We start from the raw sequence: 19006 nt of genomic DNA on the forward strand, positions 1-19006 counted from the left end.
GCACTTTCTCCGTCCAGCAGGTGGGAGGAGCCGTGACGTGCCCTTGGTCACGTCCCACAGCTCTGAGGACACTCCGTATCCCGGCGCCACCTGAAGATTTGGTTTCGTGACGTCACTCGTAGCGCAGGCTGCCGCCATTTTGTAGCCCCGCCCCTTCCCTCTCCTCCTCTTTCTGTGGAAGCAGCCGCCAGGTAGGCAGCCGTGATCCCGCCCTCACCCACAGACGACGATTGCTATTGGCCGCCGGGTCCCACTTTCTCGTTGTCCTATTGGTCGCCTCCTCAGTGGAAGCCCCGCCCTTCCTCTTCTTGCCGCGCGCTGAGGAAGCCGCTCCATTCCATTGGCCAGAACGGGTCAGCTGCCGCCGAGCGGATTGGTCGATCATTAGCTCCGCCTTCCCCCTAGTCGGGCTGTTGCTATTCGTCGCCGGGAGTGCACGCACAGTCGGCGGCAGCAGCGGTTGGAGCGAGTGTGAGGCGAGCCTCCGTTCTCCCGGCAGGCCCTCCTCCTTCCGCCCGGTTACGCGTTCTCCCGCCAGTGACGGAGCTCGTTATCGCTTTCTTCCTACTATGCTGAAGCAGCCGCAGTCCTCTCAGGCCACCCGCAAACCTGCCACCCCAGCAGCGGCCATGGCTGTGTCCACGCCAGGAGGCGGCTCTCCCGGGAGCCCCAACGGCAGCCTCCCCCCGGCCGGGAGCCGGAGCCAGGAGAGGCCTGGAGCGGGCAGGTAAGAGCCACCATTGCCGGTAACGGAAAGACTGCGGGTGATTGACGCGCGGGGCGGCCAATAGCGCGGGAGATGGGGCGTGTCTGCGAGTCCCGGCGTCACGTGGTGCGAGCTGAGGCTTCCCCGTTACCGGCTGTGCGCATGCTCCGGCATCCTCGGGCCTGCACTGCACGGATCCCGGTCCTGATCGCTGCGGGCGGCGGACGGTGACCAGTGCGTGCCGCCATCGCTCCCCTACCGGCCGGAGGCCGCGGTGCCGGGTCGGCCTCACCTTATTACCGGTGAATTATGTATTCCCCCCCATACTGCCCGTCCTCTCCAGCTCTGGGGGTGCACTTTTTTTTTTTCATGTTGCTATTTTGCCTTTTTTAATGCATCAAATTACAAGAAAATAAGGTTTTTGGCTGCTGCAGAATAGATCTGCATTTATGTTGTTTTTCACTTGAATTTTGCTTTGTGGAGAATGGTCAGCAGGGGGTCCGCACGGCGCTGCTCACTGGTCCAGGCACGGCGGACCCCTCCTGTGTACGGACCCCGCTGGGATGTTATGGGGAGAGCCTATGAATGAGCGCAGTTACAGGGCATCTATAATAGACCCCATAGTGAGTGGCTACCAGGATGCTGCCTGCAGTGTAAAGTATGGTGGAGCCCAGTCTTGTGGTCTGTACTGATGTCGGGGAGGATTGGTGGATCTATAGAGATCAGGTCCTTTACACTGGTGCAGTGAGCTGGATGGAGGACCCTGGTGTAAGACCCCAGAGTACAGGGGGGCACGCAGCAGCTCCAGTGTCTCCCCGGCCTCTGACGTTCATCTGTGTAGCTGTTGTGCACATGTGATGGGCACGTGATTCCATTAGGGTCCCACGTAGCAGAGCTGATTGCCCCCCACCTCGTCTTATTTCCCAGTATACTGCACTGTTGTTAATTATTTTTTTTGCTCTTTGCAGGGGTCGGAGCATAGTGAAGGGTCTTCAGCCTCCGGTAAGTCAGGATGAAATGATTGCAGCTGCTTATGTCAGGGTTTCCATGTCTGATCACAGGCAGATGCTGAATATCGGCCTATTCCTCCCATCCCTGCCGTTACTGACAGTGTGACTCCTGGGCTGTCTGTAGGAGCACACAGGGCGCCGAAAGCTGAATACAGTGACTCATTGATATCTGCGAGCCGATGTCTTATTCCAGAGAAATCCACCATTTTTTTAAATATGTAAATTACTCTGTGGAGGTGGAGTCTCGGGGAGATCTCTGTCCAGCCCATAGATCTTACCACCTCATTTACATATTAGATAATTGTGGATTTGTCCCCTTTTTTTTGTTCCTGTGCAGGTTTGTCACAAACCCTGAAGGATTACCTGATGGCAGCTAAGTGACAATCCTGGTGTCCCGCACTCAGTGCTTATTTATGACTTGCAGATTTATATCTCCAGCTTGTCAATTCTTTCAACGTTTCAGATTAATGAGTGGAGGAGAATCTGCACCAAAACTGTGTATGAAACGCAGCGTATTCCCCTCCCAAGAGATGCGGACCTTCTGCTCCTCATCCTAAAGCCTCCTTCACATGTGCTGATATTTCCGGCACTGGATAAACCAGTACAGGTGCTGTCATTGTGTCTGTGCTGTACATGTGGCATCTGTGTGCGCCAACAGTGCGCTCGGTACAGGAATAGAAAGGACAAGGTTTAGGTGTTAGCTATGCTAAGATAGAGGTAGAAAGGTGTCCGTGAGATACATAATGCCATGTGTGTGTAATTTACTGCACATGTAATTAGCTAATAAATGAGTCACGTGCGGTGCCCCCTATTTTTAATAACCAGCTAAGGGAAAGCAGCCAGGGGCTGGTCTTAAAGAAGTTATCCAATACTTGCACAGCCCCTTATACTTGGGGCTGATAAAATTAAAAGCTTATATGCATCTCCCGTGCCGGTTTTGGCACTTGCGTTCCCAGTTAGGACACATGAGACCGGTGCCCAATCAGTCGCTGGCCCCACCTTCGGACAAATTGAGTATCAAGAGGAAGTCTGGGTTGTGGCAGCCCTCACTTCCTCTTGATAATCGATTGGTCCCAAGGCGAGGGCCAGTGAGTCCAATGCTGATAAGCACTTGGCTCATGTGTCTGTAACTGCACAAATGTGCCTACACCGCTGGATGGGCTGTGCGTGTAAGCTTTATTTTTATTTTATTGGTGCCAAAGATTTTAGATCAAGAAGGGGTTGTCCTAGTAGTGGACAATCCTTTTAATGGTCTGGGAAGGGGCCAATAACCATGGAGCTTTCCAGCCTATTGGTATCTTCTCCCAGCTGTCTCCTTTACTTTGGCTGGTTATTAAAAATCGGAGCCCCTAAAAAGACGTGGTGTCCCCCTGTGTTTTTAATAACCAGTAAAGGTCCAGCAGACAGCTGTGGGCTGATATCAGTCTGTCAAGTTCCATGGTTATTGGCCCCTTCCCAGCCTAATAAGACCAGCCCCAGAAATGGTACATCCATTGGATGTATAAACTTTAGCTCTTTGCCTCTGCTCTTCCCGATTGCTCTGGGGCTTGTGGAGTTGATATGAGCATCTGTCTCTGACCTCAATCCGTGGTGTTTGTAATGGAGAGGCGTCTGTCAGATACTCCCATTACTAACCCCCTAGTCAAAATGAGCACACAGGTCTGTAAAAATCACTCCCCAACAAATTTCCCTCTTTCACCCATTTAGAAAAAAAAATCCACACTGGTCCGGCGTAATCCAAATGGAGGTCCCACGACGAGCCCCGTTCAGAGAACGCAGCTCCATACACAGCAGCCGCCACTGCCCGTTCTTGCGCAGAGTGAGATCCCGACTGCTGTGAGGTCAGTAAGGTTATCGCAGTTCACAGCCTTCAGGTCCCGCGCGGGCTGGTATGATGAGTGGTGATGTAAGTGCTCATTATTCCGGCTCTCGTGCTGCCCTCTCTGACCCGACAGCTGTGAACTGCGGTAACCTTACTGATGTCACAGCTGGGTTCCCGCAGTGAGAACTGTCAGTGGCTGTTTCTCCAGTGTATGGAGCTTCATATAGCTGAAGACTGGGATTGTCAGGGGACCTCCATTTGGATTGTTTATTTTTTTTTTAATGGTGAGAGGGAAATTTTGTTGGGAGTGATTCTTACAAATAAAGAACTTTTGTTTGTGTTCTTTTGACTCCGGGGTTAGTAATGGGAGTCTTACAGATGCTTCTCCATTACCAGCCCCTGGGCTTGATGTCATTGACAGCTGTTGATGACAGCCCAACAAATAAAAAAATAAAGATTAATAGTACCCCGATTGCCAATGCACCAGGGCAATCTAATGGATGTGCCAGTTCTGGGGTGGTCGAGGGCTGGTCTTTTTAGGCTGGGGAGGGGCCAATATCCATGGACCTTCCCAGCCTATTAATATCATCCCACAACTGTCTATTTTCCCTTAGCTGGTTATTAAAAAAGGGGACCCCATAGTGTCGTTTTTAGCCAAAAAAATACAATAAAATACGCATGGCACTAATTAGATCTCTCTTGGACATCTTTCTATCGGTCTCTATTTTTGCAAATCTTTAAAACCTAAACGTCTGTCATTTCTATTGTCACACAGATGACTTTTGTAAATACATCCTGCACACAGATGTCTGTGCTGCCTGAAAAACACAATCCTGTTGAACACACGGCCATGTGTGCAGGCCCATAGACTATAATGGGGGTGCGGGTGTCAGTGTGTGCTGTACGTGTGAAAACTCACCACAAGTATTGGAAACGCAGACGTGTGAATGAGGCCTTAGAGAACGGATCGCAGATAGCAAGGTATCTTTTTATTCAGCGTCCTATGGCCTGCGTGCCCACAGACGGCTCAGGAGGGGCGATCCTACTGACGGATTCCCTTGAATGGGTCCAGGGGCAGCTCGTGTAGATGCTGTCACCGTACTGGGTTTTCGAGGCTTCTCTGATGCCGTCCTCAGGTTATGACTCATCGGTGTTTCCGCTTTTTCTCCGCAGGTCTTTGAAGGCATTTATAATAACTCCAGGATGCTGCATTTTTTAACTGCTGTAGTGGTAAGTAATGTGGGCAGAGGAGTAACTAGTCGGCCAGGATGGCATTGCCAGCACTGATCCCAAGTAATGCTGCAAGGTCAAAGGTGGACATGCCCCTATATGCTCCCTGCGCTATGTATAATGCCACAATGTTCCCAACACTACAGATATATATAATAAAATACATTTTTTATTTTTTTTTTCCCCCTAAGGGCTCGACATGTGATGTGAAGGTGAAGAACGGTACCACGTACCAAGGCATCTTCAAGACCTTGAGCTCTAAGGTGAGAGGATCTGGTGATTCTGGCTGTGTATCGATGGCCGCCTTCCTGCTCTCGCAGTTTACTTAAACCTTCTTTGCCACAGTTTGAGCTGGCCATTGATGCTGTGCACAAGAAGACGAGCGACCAGGTGCCAGGGCCGAAGCGCGAGGAGATCGTGGACACCATGATCTTCAAGCACTCGGATGTGATGCTCGTCCACTTCCACAATGTGGATTTCAGCTACGCTACGAAAGGTAGGAGGCTCCTGTTCACACATGATCTGTTCATCCTATAATGCTGCTCCATTACAGGCATGTACTCCACAGTAAGCAGGAGGAATCTGATTAATGATGTGAGCTGCTGCTTCATCTCCTTAGCTTGTTGCAATCATGGATGAGTCCTTTTCCGTTCAGTAGTTTCCAGAAATGGTTTGACTCTTTCTTTCCCTTGTGATCCATCCTTTGCAGATAAGTTCACAGATTCTGCAATCGCCATGAACTCCAAGGTGAATGGGGAACACAAGGACAAGGTTCTGATGCGCTGGGATGGAGGAGAAAACAGCGACGACTACGACCTGGACTCTGATGTAGTAAGTGCTTTTTGTTATAGGCACGAGACGCTGTGACTACTGGGGAGTCATGGTCCACAACGAGACATCAAGAAAAGAATGTCCCCTGACTAGCGAGTGGCGCTCTGTAGGCGGCCATTGTCCTCTCTGCTGGCGAGTGGCGCTCTGTAGGCGGCCATTGTCCTCTCTGCTGGCGAGTGGCGCTCTGTAGGCGGCCATTGTCCTCTCTGCTGGCGAGTGGCGCTCTGTAGGCGGCCATTGTCCTCTCTGCTGACGAGCGGCGCTCTGTAGGCGGCCTTTGTCACCCCTCTCTGCTGACGAGCGGAGCTCTGTAGGCGGCCTTTGTCACCCCTCTCTGCTGACGAGCGGCGCTCTGTAGGCGGCCTTTGTCACCCCTCTCTGCTGACGAGCGGCGCTCTGTAGGCGGCCTTTGTCACCCCTCTCTGCTGACGAGCGGCGCTCTGTAGGCGGCCGTTGTCGCCCCTCTCTGTTGGCGAGCGGCGCTCTGTAGGCGGCCGTTGTTGCCTCTACGCAGGGTCCTCTGCAGCACAGAGTATTTGAGGAGATGAGTAAGACAAATGTAAATGTTCTTCCTCCTTTGCAGTCCAATGGCTGGGACGCCAATGAGATGTTCAAGATTAATGAGGACATCCATGGGGTGAAGACGACGTATGACAGCAGTCTGTCCTCATACACGTGAGTTGTGGTGCTTGTGTAGGTGGCTCCCGTCACCCTCGTACCTTGTGTACTACCTCCACCCTCATCTTACAGAGTACCTCTAGAAAAAGACAACTCTGAGGAGTTCAGGCAGCGGGAGGCCCGGGCAACTCTCCTAGCCCGGGAGATCGAGTCCAGCCCGCAGTACAGAGCGCGGATCGCTATCGAGAACGACGAATGCCGGACAGAGGAGGAGAAGCACAGCGCGGTGCAGAGGCCCAGCTCCGACCGAGACAGCCCCAGCCTCGGCTCCAGGTCAGTGTGATCGTCTTCAGCATGGGGGCAAATATGGTGGCCTCTGTCATCTAAGTGTTAGTCAATGCTGTGGTCTCCTTTATGTTCATGATTGTTTCTTTTCCTCCACCAGGGATGGAAAGTACAATCCTCTACCACAGCGGGTCCGAGACGGATCACGAGGAGCCCTACGAACAAACTCCTCCAGAGGAGGCCGGTCAGGGATGGGGATGACGTCCCGTGCGCCCCCTCAGCATTATCCTGACACGAGCTCCAGCCCCATCCCCGAGCAGCGGGGCATCAATGGTGGTAAGTGGTGATGTGCCCCTGGAATGTTTCTTCAGGATGATTTATGCATTTGTCTCACTGAAATCCGTGTGCTAGTCTTCATATAGAAGCGACTACTGTGCAGAAACCACAGTGGTAGCCACATGGGCCCAGACTGCAGCCACACACCCAAAATAGGAGGTCACTGCAAACAGATTGTTTCCTGAATTGTCTTCTCTTTTTGTAGGGCCCTCAAGGATGTCCCCCAAATCGCAGCGTCCTATCCCCCGATCCACCAAGCCCATGTCCTCTCCGTCCAGCCGCCCTGTAGAAGTTTCAACCTCCCCATCAGGTTCATGTTTTGCTTATGAGCTGTTTTTATATTGTTGGGTTTTATAATGATTCCTGATTGCTCATTATTTTATTTTTTTTTTCTTGTCCAGGTTCCTCCCGAGTCTACACCCCCCTGTCTCCAAAATCTGCCTCCTCTGCTAGCTCCATGGACTCGTCTTCTCAGTCTTCGACCCCAGATCCCCGGCCTGCGGCGGAGACGAGTATCTCTACCAAACCTGCGTCTCCGAAGACCGTCGCTCCCAGCTCGGAAGGTGAGGAAAGCTTGCCGGCTCGTGAACCGGGGCGGTCTCCTCGACCACGTGGGGCGGGGCTGGAGAAGAAAGTGATAATGGAGGCAGCAGCCATGGTTTAGTTTTCTTCATGACGATGTATAGCACATAGATTATATGAGCACCTGATGACACTGTGGTACTTACACCTGTGTAGAAAGTGTATGCCTGTATTTTATACCTTTTGGTGCTGTGCCGGAGTCACTTTGCCACTGTTTGATTTGTAATACATGGTTTTTATATGTAGATTATGAAGCGAATAAACTTTCAGATTTTTTCTTCTGCCGCCCGCGTACTGACCTGTGGCTACCAAATGTGGTCCATATACAAGAGTCCAGAAATCCAGATATTTTTCTAGTGACTTGTAGGAACCCCCGACGTTCAGCGCTACCAAATTTGCTTTTCTTGCTTTGCAATGTAGATTGAATCTTTCCAGAAACTTGCACCCATGTCTGGTACTGCAATACCAGACCCGGCCTGTACCTGGCAGTGGTGCTGTTTGGGGAAAAAAGGGGGAAATATGTGTGAAAATTGTCACCAGGTTGAGATTGTGATATGGAGGTGGTCTATAAACACTGACAGGTGGCACTCTTGTAGAGATGCAGTTTGTAGCACACCGCCTGTGTCTGGGGGTTACAGCCCCCTCTAGTTAGCTGTAGAGGTTAGTGAGGCTGACGTCCAGGCGTGCCAATTGTTCGTCTCCTCTGAGAATCCCGACTTGTTAATTGTTCCGCTGAGATTTCAGTCTGGGAGGAGAATGGCGCTCCTTCGTTTCAGCATGGCTCTTTCCAAGACTTTAATGCTCCTGAAGTCAAAATACAGAGCTGATTTGCAGAGAAGGAATCGTTTCTTTAGGTGTAATTTTTATTTTTTTTGCCATTGAGCAATGTTAAAGATAGAATTTCTCTGTCCTCTTCTTGTGTAATTTGTTTGTTTCTTCTAAATGTAGGTAAAGATACCCAAGTGCCGGTGAAAGAGCTGAGCTCCCCGTGTGAGATTGCCAAGCCGCCGTGTAAAGGTCTGTGTGCCGCGTCCGTCTCGGCCGGTCCCCATCGCTGCCGGATTTCTGTACTGATCTCTCTTCCTCCCCGCAGTGCTGCAGACTGAGCAGAAGAGGAACCAGCTGGACGAACTGCGCAAATTTGGGGCCGAATTTCGGGTAAGTTATGTTTTGTGTGGGAAGGAGGTGAGATGTGAAGCTGAGGAGACCACAAGTCTTTACAGATGTCGCTATTATCTCCGGGGCCGGTGTTACGCGATCACCATCTTTACATCTGCACACTTTAACTTGTTTCTTGGCCGATCCGATGCTCAGTAACGTTCCTCCTTTTCCTCTTCAGCTTCAGGCGACTCCATGTCCAGACGTCTCATTAGAGTCTTTCTCCTTGAGACAAAGGGAACAACTAGAAAGTAAAATGGCCCCACTGGATCCCGTTCACTTGGAGATCCCTGAATCGCGGGACCTGGGGCCGAAAATCCCCGAGTCGGTTGAAGAGACCAAGGAGGAGCAGCGTATATGTGAGAGTAACGAGCGCCCAGAAGAGGCGGCCAGTCCTGCCAGCAAAGGGGACACCGAGGAAAAGGAGGAGCAAGTGGTGTGCGAGTACGTATACCGGGGGTAAGGTCCGGGACAGCGGGGCGAGGAGCCGAGCTGCAGGCGGGTAGTCCGTGTGCCGTCTAGAACCGTGACACTTGGCGGCAGACTTACTGAGAAACTTCTCTATCCAAATTTTTTTTTTTTTTTAAGAGGTGACTTTTTTAATTCGTGTTTTTTGTTTGTTTTTTTTTGTTTTTTTTTAGCCAAGTGAAAAAATCCACTCTGAATCCCAACGCGAAGGAGTTTAATCCCACCAAGATCCTCCTGGCAGTGGTGAGTACAGCGCTCCGCTATCTGGTTGTGGTGCACATGATCGCTGGCCACGGACCCCATCCCCATTCTAGTGTCTGGTGGATACGTGATAAGTTGTGGTTTTAGTTGGGATCCCCCCTAACTTTTCAGTCTTGACCCTGATGGCACTCAAGTCTGCTCATGTATTTCTTCCAGAACAAAGCGACTAGCACGCCTACATCGCCCGGTCCCCGAAGCCATTCCTCCACTACCACAATCCCGATGCTGACGGCCGGCCAGAGCGGTGTGTACAGCCCGTACATCTCCTACATCAATCCGCTGCACATGAGCCCGGCCGTGCAGGTGAGACCCCCGCTCTATAACTGGCCCCTCTGTCAGCACGGGACTAATCTGCAGGTAGAGGAGTTTAGTGATCTCTTCTGTCCTCAGGCTCCTCAGATGTATCCGTACCCCGTATCTAACTCTGTGCCAGGCCAGCAGGGAAAATACAGAACAAAAGGTAAGCAGCCCTCGCCTGCGACAACCTCGCCCGCTGGTGCCCTGCGCTCCGCACCTCGCCCCTCATTCTGCCGTTCTCTCTCGCAGGTCCTCCCCAGCGCTCTGACCAGCAGAACGCTGCCACCTCCCTCATGCAGGCAGCAGCTGCGGCCGGCCCGCCCCTGGTGGCTGCTACCCCCTATCCTTCCTACATCTCCTACAGCCCCCAGCAGTTTCCTGGGCAGCCCACCATGATGCAGCCCATGGCTCATTACCCCTCACAGGTGAGGCGGACGGCAGGACTCGCACTTGCACTGATGCTGCTCTTCTGTTTCATTAATGTTCTTTTTTAACTTTTTTTTTTTTTTTTTTTCCAGCCTGTATTTGCCCAGATGCTGCAGGGTAATCCTCGCATGATTGCATCCGGGAATCATCCACAAGCCTTAGTTTCTTCCTCCAACCCGCAGTACCAACCCACCGAGCAGCCCACCCCCCAGACACTATATGGTGAGCGGCAGGACCTGGAGTTCGGGGGGGTTCAGCTGCCTCGCGCCATGTCTGATACCTGTCAACTGCTTCTTGTCATTCCAGCAACTGTGCACCAGTCGTACTCCCACCACGCACCTCAGCTGCACCCCCAGCCGGCCAGCACCCCCACCCAGAGCCCGCAGCAGTCTCAGCATGCCAACCCCAGCCCTGTGCAGGTGAGTGTTGGAGCGTCCTCCATCTCCACAGCCCGTCACATGGATATTGGTGTCTGAGCCCGGTCTCCTTCTCTCCAGCACCAGGCCGGCCAACCTCCGCACCTCGGCAGCGCTCAGCCCCAGCAGAATCTGTACCACACAGCTGCCTTGACGGCAACGCCACCCTCCCTGACTCCTGGACCCACCGCACAGTCCCCGCAGAACAGCTACCCACAGCAGGCCGTGTACGCCATCCATGCCCACCAGCAGCTGCAGCACAGCTATGCAAACATGTCTCACGTCGCCCAGGTAATGCAAGGAGCCTGCAGAATTGAAGGGTATGTCCAGAATGGGAATAGCCCTCCAAATATCTGTTTTTGTCCCCAGGCACATTTACAGAGTGGGGTTACTGGAGCACCTCCCCACCCCGGAGCTCCTCACCCATCACATCCCGGTGCCCCCCACCCTACACCCGTAATGCTCCTGCATCCCTCACAGACACACGGTGGCCCCCCACAAGCGGCAGTCTCACAGACCGGGGTGTCCACCCCTTCTCCATATACCTATATACCACATCCCCAAGGTGAGTAGCGCGGGACGAGCTAAAACGTCCCCCAGCCGGACAGTCTTGTATCTTGGGGACTCTGCTCAGTTTAGGATGATGGGTGGCCTTTAACAGCTCCAGTGTAGACCACTGTATCTCCATGGTAACAGACTACAAACTCGTGTAGTCAGATCCTGCAGGTGTCGTCCATCGCTCCTTGTTGGCCCCCTGGATGGGGTGACTTCAGGACCGCACTGTAGTCTGTTACCAAGGAAACACATAGGCCTTCATAAAAGCTGTATACACTAAAAAAAAAAAATTAAAAAGGCTCTCACTGGTGATGGGCTATAAAGTCCGACCTTTCTGTAATTTGTGTGAAATAATGATTAACTATCTTGTGTAATTCTATATTCTTTTATTTGTTTCAGTTCAGTCTCATCCGTCCCAGCAGCTTCCATTTCATCCTCCCGGTAACTGATCTTCCTAAGCTGTGACTCCGACTTCCACAGTCATAACCCTATAGCCAGTCCTGCCTCCGGGGCCCGGCACGGAGACCTCCTGACGCAGTGATTCTGCGGGGTCTGCACCCAGGTCGTGCGACAAAGGGGGGACGACTGCAGCCACACGGAGGGTTCACCAGAGGCGGCGGTGGAGGCAGTCTGTCCCCCGATTGGCACCAGGAGAATGTTTGTTTTAGTTTTTGGTTATTAATGCAGCGGAGGAGGGGGGAGGCGCAGCCCCTCGCTCCACAGAGACTGGAAAAAAGACACAAGATTTTATTTTTTATTTATAACTATAAAAATCGGGCAGTTTTTGAGATGGTCCACTTTCATCTCCCACCCTTATCCTTCATCTCCCCAGTTCCCCCCTCAACTTGAACGGAGTGATGGACTACTTTTACTTTTTATTGAATAAAATATTTAAAAAAATTAAAAAAAAAAAATTTAAAAAGCCGTACAAAAAAAATACAAAATACAAAAAACACAAAAATAAAAGTTTTAAACTAAAACTCTGGATCTGGTGGATTATTATTCCAGTAGGTGAGTGTGATGGAGAGTAGCTGTGGGGGGGTTAGTACCTACAGAAGGGGCCGCCGGCGAGGACTAGAGGTGGTCGGCTGCCTGCGTGGGGCTGATGAGGACTCCTCTGGTTCCTGAGTGTTATAGGGGGCACGGTCATCAACCGAAAGAAGCCAGAATGCTGGTGGTCCATCTGGGGAAAAGCCTCATGGCCGACACCACATCACGTGGTACCGACGTGTCTGACTACGGGGGGGGGGTGTAAAAATCTGAATTTGACCATATTGATGAATCTGCCCCTACTTCTATTAAGAGCCTGCGGTATTTTTGTTTTCGTTTTTTTGCTCCCCTTTTCTGAGCCATAACTTTTTGTTATTTCCATCAATATGGCCATGTGGGGGCTGGTTTTGCGGGACATTTGTTTTAACATCGTGTACTGGAAAACGGGAAAAAAATTCCAAGGGTGGTGAAACTGCAAAAAAGTGCAATCCCACACTTGTGGTTTTTTTGGGTTTTTTTTTTTTACCATGTTCACTAAATGCTAATACTGAGCTGCCATTATGATTCTCCAGGTCATTACGCGTTCAGACACCAAACATGTCTAGGTTCTTTTTTTTTTTTTATTGAAGTGGTGAAAAGAAATTTCCAAACTTTGGTTAACAAAAGAAAAAAATAAAGCGCCATTTTCCGATACCTGTAGCGTCTCCATTTCTTTTTTTTTTTTTTTTTTTTTTTTTTTACTTTTTGCATCCTTCAATAGTTTCTACTATAAGCTGCAGTTGTCTGATTGGCCCTGCTGCATACAGATCGCCTGTGTGTAGCAGAAATTTTCACTTGCTATGAGCACCGACCACCAGGCAGCGCTCATAGCAATCCAGTTATGACCACTAAAGGGATCTGCTGGAGACCTCTGGTTGTCATGCCAACCCATCGGTGACCCGCGATCACGTGTCAGGGTCACAATAGGTGGGATTTTCAACGCGCTTCCAGAAAGCGCAAGTTAAATGCTGCTGTCGGATATTGACAGCAGCATGTAACTAGTTAACAACCGTGGGTGGATCACGATTCCACCTGTGGCTGTTGGAGGCACATGTCGGCTATTTTGAACAGCTGACATGTGCTGTGAAAGATGTGGGCTTTGGCGCTGAGCCCACATCAAAGGGAAGGATTCCGATGGCGTACTATTACACCCAATGTCGGAAAGGGGCCATTCTGTGCTTTGTTTTTGCTTCCCTTCTTCTCAGAGCCAAAACTTTTTTTTTTTTAATCTATTTACCATGATCACTAGTGGTATATCTGATTCCCCCAGTCACTGAGTGTTCAGATACTAACAATCTATAGGGTTATCGTTTAAGTGGTGAAGAAAAATTTCAAAATTCGTTTGTCACCATTTTCCAAGATTCATCGCAGGTTATTTTTCGGGTGCTTTGGCTTTTATGCGTTTCTTCATTAAAATACATGTTGCATTTTTTTTTTAATGCAAATTAAAAACTGTGTTTTACAGCACCAGCAAAAGCGGAAATGTCAAATCTCATGTATGTATTTGTTTTTTTTGTTTTTTTTTTCCTGCCTGAATTGGAGAATTGCAGCATGTTGCTTCTACTTTCAGCTTTTTTGCACCCATTGAAAGCAATGAGGGGAAAAAACCCCGCAGGGATCAGGTTTTGGTGCTGAACATGGAACTAGACAATCAGTGTGCGCAAGAGACAAATGTACCTGAAAAACACAACCTGCTGCAGCAAAAACGCACCTTGTGAATACGGCTTTAAAGGATAAAATCTTCAGCAGCCATTACTTTCTGCCGGGCTATGGACTCCGGCCCTCACAGGGAGATCCGAGCGCCTGGACCAATCTGATGAGAGCGGGCGGCTCTGCACTAGGTGCTGGTGGAGGTTCCCATACATAATGGTGCAGAGGACCCAGAATATGGCTGAAATAATGGCGCTGTTCACACACATGGGCCGAAACGACACTGACGGCTGTGTGCGGAATATTAGCGGAGTGTTAGATGGGCTGGATGAGACCTGGCCACTCGCTCCCGCCGCTGCCATAGTCCCACTCCCATGACGGCAGGAGCAGGCAACACCATGGGCTTGGGGCTCAGCCGTATAAATCAGACCGCGGTGCACAGAAATCCATGAAGTTGTCCCACTCGGGTGGGGAGAGCCGCCGGGCATTACGGTCCAATGTATGTGACGGCGTCCCTTACAGTGCAGAGACAAAGCTAAGCATAGAAGCAGGAAGAAAATGGGTAAAAATGCCAAACTGAAAATAAAATGTGTGCACTCCTACCTGTCTACCACCCTACCCGTGCCCTCCGCTCTGCTAATGACCTCAGGTTAGCATCCTCAATAATCAGAACCTCCCACTCTCGTCTCCAAGACTTTACACGTGCTGCGCCGATTCTTTGGAATGCACTACCCAGGTTAATACGATTAATCCCCAATCCCCACAGTTTTAAGCGTGCCCTAAAAACTCATTTGTTCAGACTGGCCTACCGCCTCAACGCATTAACCTAACTATCCCTGTGTGGCCTAATAAAAAAAAAAAAAACCATAATCAGGTTCCTCGCATCATGTTCTCATACACTTTATGCAGTTACTAGCTCTGTGTCTGTACTGCTACATACTTAGGCTGATAACTGGTTCATGCAGCTTTACATGAACACCCGAGCCTTACACTATGGCTGGTCCAAATAACTAAAGCAATTGTTACCATCCACCTCTCGTGTCTCCCCTTTTCCTCATAGTTTGTAGCTTGCGAGCAGCAGGGCCCTCATTCCTCCTGGTATCTGTTTTGAACTGTGATTTCTGTTATGCTGTAATGTCTATTGTCTGTACAAGTCCCCTCTATAAGTTGTAAAGCGCTGCGGAATATGTTGGCGCTATATAAATAAAAATTATTATTATTATGCACTGATAATGGTTCCCACTCGCACATTTGTGCTGCTCCCATACACCGCACACGTGACCTGCTCTTCAATCGGCCATTTGTAACTTATTGCCAAGACCCGTCATGTGTGAAAACAAGATGAGAGGTTTAATGGTCCCCTGTGTAAAACCGTACAGAGCAGGCGTGACCGCCGTACTGAGCTCAGGTGACCGCCGTACTGAGCACGTATGACCGCCGTACTGAGCTCAGGTGACCGCCGTACTGAGCGCGTGTGACCGCTGTACTGAGCTCAGGTGACCGCCGTACTGAGCTCGCGTGACCGCCGTACTGAGCACGTGTGACCGCCGTACTGAGCTCAGGTGACCGCCGTACTGAGCGCGTGTGACCGCCGTACTGAGCTCAGGTGACCGCCGTACTGAGCTCAGGTGACCGCCGTACTGAGCGCGTGTGACCGCTGTACTGAGCTCAGGTGACCGCCGTACTGAGCTCGCGTGACCGCCGTACTGAGCGCGCGTGACCGCCGTACTGAGCTCAGGTGACCGCCGTACTGAGCGCGCGTGACCGCCGTACTGAGCTCAGGTGACCGCCGTACTGAGCACGTATGACCGCCGTACTGAGCTCAGGTGACCGCCGTACTGAGCACGTATGACCGCTGTACTGAGCACGTATGACCGCCGTACTGAGCGCGCGTGACCGCCGTACTGAGCTCAGGTGACCGCCGTACTGAGCACGTATGACCGCCGTACTGAGCTCAGGTGACCGCCGTACTGAGCACGTATGACCGCTGTACTGAGCACGTATGACCGCCGTACTGAGCGCGCGTGACCGCTGTACTGAGCTCGCGTGACCGCCGTACTGAGCTCAGGTGACCGTACTGAGCGCGTGTGACCGCTGTACTGAGCTCAGGTGACCGCCGTACTGAGCGCGCGTGACCGCCGTACTGAGCGCGCGTGACCGCCGTACTGAGCGCGCGTGACCGCCGTACTGAGCGCGCGTGACCGCCGTACTGAGCTCGCGTGACCGCCGTACTGAGCTCGCGTGACCGCCGTACTGAGCTCAGGTGACCGCCGTACTGAGCTCGCGTGACCGCCGTACTGAGCGCGCGTGACCGCCGTACTGAGCTCGCGTGACCGCCGTACTGAGCATGCGTGACCGCCGTACTGAGCTCAGGTGACCGCCGTACTGAGCGTGTGTGACCGCTGTACTGAGCTCAGGTGACCGCTGTACTGAGCGTGTGTGACCGCTGTACTGAGCTCAGGTGACCGCCGTACTGAGCGCGTGTGACCGCTGTACTGAGCACGTCTGACTGCCGTACTGAGCTCAGGTGACTGCTGTACTGAGCGCGTGTGACTGCTGTACTGAGCTCGCATGACCGCTGTACTGAGCTCAGGTGACTGCTATTCTGAGCTCAGGTGACCGCTGTACTGAGCTCAGGTGACTGCTGTACTGAGCTCAGGTGACTGCTGTACTGAGCTCAGGTGACTGCTGTACTGAGCTCAGGTGACTGCTGTACTGAGCTCAGGTGACCGCTGTACTGAGCTCAGGTGACTGCTATTCTGAGCTCAGGTGACCGCTGTACTGAGCTCAGGTGACTGCTGTACTGAACACGTGACCGCTGTACTGAGCAGGTGTGACTGCCGTACTGAGCTCAGGTGACTACTGTACTGAGCTCAGGTGACCGCTGTACTGAGCACATGTGACCGCTGTACTGAGCTCAGGTGACTGCTGTACTGAGCTCAGGTGACTGCTGTACTGAGCTCAGGTGACTGCTGTACTGAACACATGTGACCGCTGTACTGAGCAGGTGTGACTGCCGTACTGAGCTCAGGTGACCGCTGTACTGAGCACGTGTGACCGCTGTACTGAGCACGTGTGACTGCTGTACTGAGCTCAGGTGACTGCTGTACTGAGCTCAGGTGACCGCTGTACTGAGCACATGTGACCGCTGTACTGAGCTCAGGTGACTGCTGTACTGAGCTCAGGTGACTGCTGTACTGAACACATGTGACCGCTGTACTGAGCAGGTGTGACTGCCGTACTGAGCTCAGGTGACCGCTGTACTGAGCTCAGGTGACCGCTGTACTGAGCACGTGTGACTGCTGTACTGAGCACGTGTGACTGCTGTACTGAGCACGTGTGACTGCTGTACTGAGCTCAGGTGACTGCTGTACTGAGCTCAGGTGACCGCTGTACTGAGCACGTGTGACCGCTGTACTGAGCACGTGTGACTGCTGTACTGAGCTCAGGTGACTGTTGTACTGAGCTCAGGTGACCGCTGTACTGAGCACGTGTGACTGCTGTACTGAGCTCAGGTGACTGCTGTACTGAGCATGTGTGACTGCTGTACTGAGCACGTGTGACTGCTGTACTGAGCTCAGGTGACCGCTGTACTGAGCACGTGTGACTGCTGTACTGAGCACGTGTGACTGCTGTACTGAGCACGTGTGACTGCTGTACTGAGCTCAGGTGACTGCTGTACTGAGCTCAGGTGACCGCTGTACTGAGCACGTGTGACCGCTGTACTGAGCACGTGTGACTGCTGTACTGAGCTCAGGTGACTGCTGTACTGAGCTCAGGTGACCGCTGTACTGAGCACGTGTGACTGCTGTACTGAGCTCAGGTGACTGCTGTACTGAGCTCAGGTGACCGCTGTACTGAGCACGTGTGACTGCTGTACTGAGCACGTGTGACTGCTGTACTGAGCTCAGGTGACTGCTGTACTGAGCATGTGTGACTGCTGTACTGAGCACGTGTGACTGCTGTACTGAGCTCAGGTGACCGCTGTACTGAGCACGTGTGACTGCTGTACTGAGCACGTGTGACTGCTGTACTGAGCACGTGTGACTGCTGTACTGAGCTCAGGTGACTGCTGTACTGAGCTCAGGTGACTGCTGTACTGAGCTCAGGTGACCGCTGTACTGAGCACGTGTGACCGCTGTACTGAGCACGTGTGACTGCTGTACTGAGCTCAGGTGACTGCTGTACTGAGCTCAGGTGACCGCTGTACTGAGCACGTGTGACTGCTGTACTGAGCTCAGGTGACTGCTGTACTGAGCTCAGGTGACCGCTGTACTGAGCACGTGTGACTGCTGTACTGAGCACGTGTGACTGCTGTACTGAGCTCAGGTGACCGCTGTACTGAGCACGTGTGACTGCTGTACTGAGCTCAGGTGACTGCTGTACTGAGCATGTGTGACCGCTGTACTGAGCTCAGGTGACACTGGCACCATTTGTGTCTGTTACAGATCTGTCCCTGTGAATGGCCGGTTGTCAGTAATGTGTGATGATGTGTTATATTCCCATCCGAGACCCCTGTGCCCCGGCTCATGGGGGCTCCAGGGACCATACATACGGGGCCTCCCCCCTTAGACGTTAGTTGGTTGCCCACATTTTGCAGGACACCAGGACCACAATGTCCGGGCTGATGAGTTTCCCGACCTGCTGGGCAGGTCAGTCCGGCCATTGTGGTCCGTGTATGACGTGTGGTGCTCGGGTCTGTGTGACCCGTCCCTGATGGACCCCACGGTCCGGCTCGGTACCTCTGACTGTGGCATAGTCCGGTCTTACAGCTCAGTGCATTCATAGTTATTGGTCATAGTGATCAGCTGCAATGCCGGACAGAGCCTGTGCACAGGTGGGGCGCTGCTGGACATTGCTTATTGTGTAGATACGGGCTCGGCTCATACTGATGACACTTTGCATCAATTCTAAGGACAAATCAATATGTAACACGCTGGCCCTTATCAATATTCGTTTATAAGGAAAAAAATATTATCCACTAACCAATCAGATCTCCTCTTTCATTTTAAACTAAGCTTTGGGAAGGTGTAAGCAGAAATCTGATTAGTTGATGCTGAAAGGGCCATTTTATTGGTTTGTAAGGAAATGTATTGCCAATAAGAACCAATCAGATCTCCTCTTTCATTTCAGACCACGCTTTGGATTGCTACAAGCTGCAATCTGATTGGTTGTGACTGACAGCGCCGTTTGTATTACAGCTGGACCAGTTTTCTATTGGTTTATCATATACAGACTTCATCCCAGACAGTAAAACAAACATCGCTTTGTGGGAGGAGGAGGAGGGCGCAACTACCTACTAATTCTAAAGAGAAAAATTGCCACC

The 19006-nt window shown here is 51.7% G+C and overlaps 1 protein-coding gene across 2 annotated transcripts; it reads left to right on the forward strand.

The window, feature by feature from the left end:
• Positions 1-328: 328 nt before the first annotated feature.
• ATXN2L (ataxin 2 like) lies at positions 329-11981 on the forward strand. 2 transcript variants are annotated; one of them, XM_077274146.1, is made up of 23 exons: positions 329-727; positions 1675-1708; positions 4712-4768; positions 4960-5031; positions 5114-5264; positions 5478-5599; positions 6183-6274; positions 6350-6550; positions 6663-6838; positions 7044-7148; positions 7240-7401; positions 8369-8437; positions 8514-8578; positions 8760-9022; positions 9220-9289; positions 9464-9610; positions 9698-9767; positions 9854-10029; positions 10123-10252; positions 10337-10449; positions 10528-10737; positions 10816-11011; positions 11401-11981. In XM_077274146.1, the coding sequence occupies exons 1-23, from the start codon at positions 570-572 to the stop codon at positions 11448-11450; spliced, it is 2889 nt and encodes a 962-aa protein (XP_077130261.1). In that variant the 5' UTR covers positions 329-569; the 3' UTR covers positions 11451-11981. The 2 variants fall into 2 exon arrangements, with proteins under 2 accessions (XP_077130261.1, XP_077130262.1); XM_077274147.1 differs by lacking the exon at positions 10816-11011.
• The last annotated feature ends 7025 nt before the right edge of the window (positions 11982-19006 follow it).

This window comes from Ranitomeya variabilis, chromosome 7, assembly GCF_051348905.1.
Source record: "Ranitomeya variabilis isolate aRanVar5 chromosome 7, aRanVar5.hap1, whole genome shotgun sequence".
Taxonomy (NCBI): Eukaryota; Metazoa; Chordata; class Amphibia; order Anura; family Dendrobatidae; genus Ranitomeya; species Ranitomeya variabilis.